Source organism: Nannospalax galili, unplaced genomic scaffold (assembly GCF_000622305.1).
Source record: "Nannospalax galili isolate Female #2095 unplaced genomic scaffold, S.galili_v1.0 C47649607, whole genome shotgun sequence".
NCBI lineage: Eukaryota > Metazoa > Chordata > Mammalia > Rodentia > Spalacidae > Nannospalax > Nannospalax galili.
This window is the reverse complement of record NW_008450173.1, coordinates 1-549: the sequence shown is the minus strand read 5'-3', so window position 1 is coordinate 549 and position 549 is coordinate 1. Positions and strand designations below refer to the sequence as shown.

Below are 549 nucleotides of genomic sequence, written 5' to 3'. Positions count from 1 at the left end.
CGGCGGGAGGGGCGGTGCGGTAGCATATCCCTCCGCCGGCCCTCCCCCGCGCGGCCTCGGCGCCCCTCCCCGTGGGCCGCTCTCGCCGCCCTGCGCCTCAGACTGTTTTGGTAGCAACGGCAACGGCGCGTCCCAGCCCGGCTCCCGACGACTGCTCCGTGTCAGTGGGCCTCCCCGCCCCTTCGTCGTCCTCCTCCTGCCCCTCGTTCCCGGGGCCGCGCCAGCCCGCGCCTGTCCGCTCGGCGTCCGCGCGTCCCCGCCGCGCTCCGGCGTCTCCTCTGCGTGCCCGGTTCCCGGCTGTCCCCGCCCGGCGTGCGAGCCGGTGTATGGGCCGCTCACCATGTCGCTGAAGCCCCAGCCGCAGCCGCAATCTCCGCAGCAGCCGCCTGCGGCCGCCAGCACCCGTAAGCCCGGGGGCGGTCTGCTCTCGTCGCCCGGCGCCGCGCCGGCCTCGTCGTCCTCCGCGTCGTCGGCCTCGGCCCCGCCGGTGTCGTCTTCCTCGGCAGCCGCCGGCAGCGGGCGCCCGGGCCTGGGCAGGTGGGTGTCGGC

At 78.0% G+C, this 549-nt stretch overlaps 1 protein-coding gene across 1 annotated transcript; it reads left to right on the top strand.

Annotated features, from left to right (window-relative positions):
• Nucleotides 1–7: 7 nt before the first annotated feature.
• LOC108490367 (ataxin-2-like) lies at nt 8–537 on the top strand (the record flags this gene model as incomplete). Its single annotated transcript, XM_017796436.1, has 1 exon — nt 8–537. A coding segment is annotated over one exon (530 nt), but the record flags the coding sequence as incomplete, so codon positions are not given.
• Between the last annotated feature and the right edge of the window lie 12 nt (nt 538–549).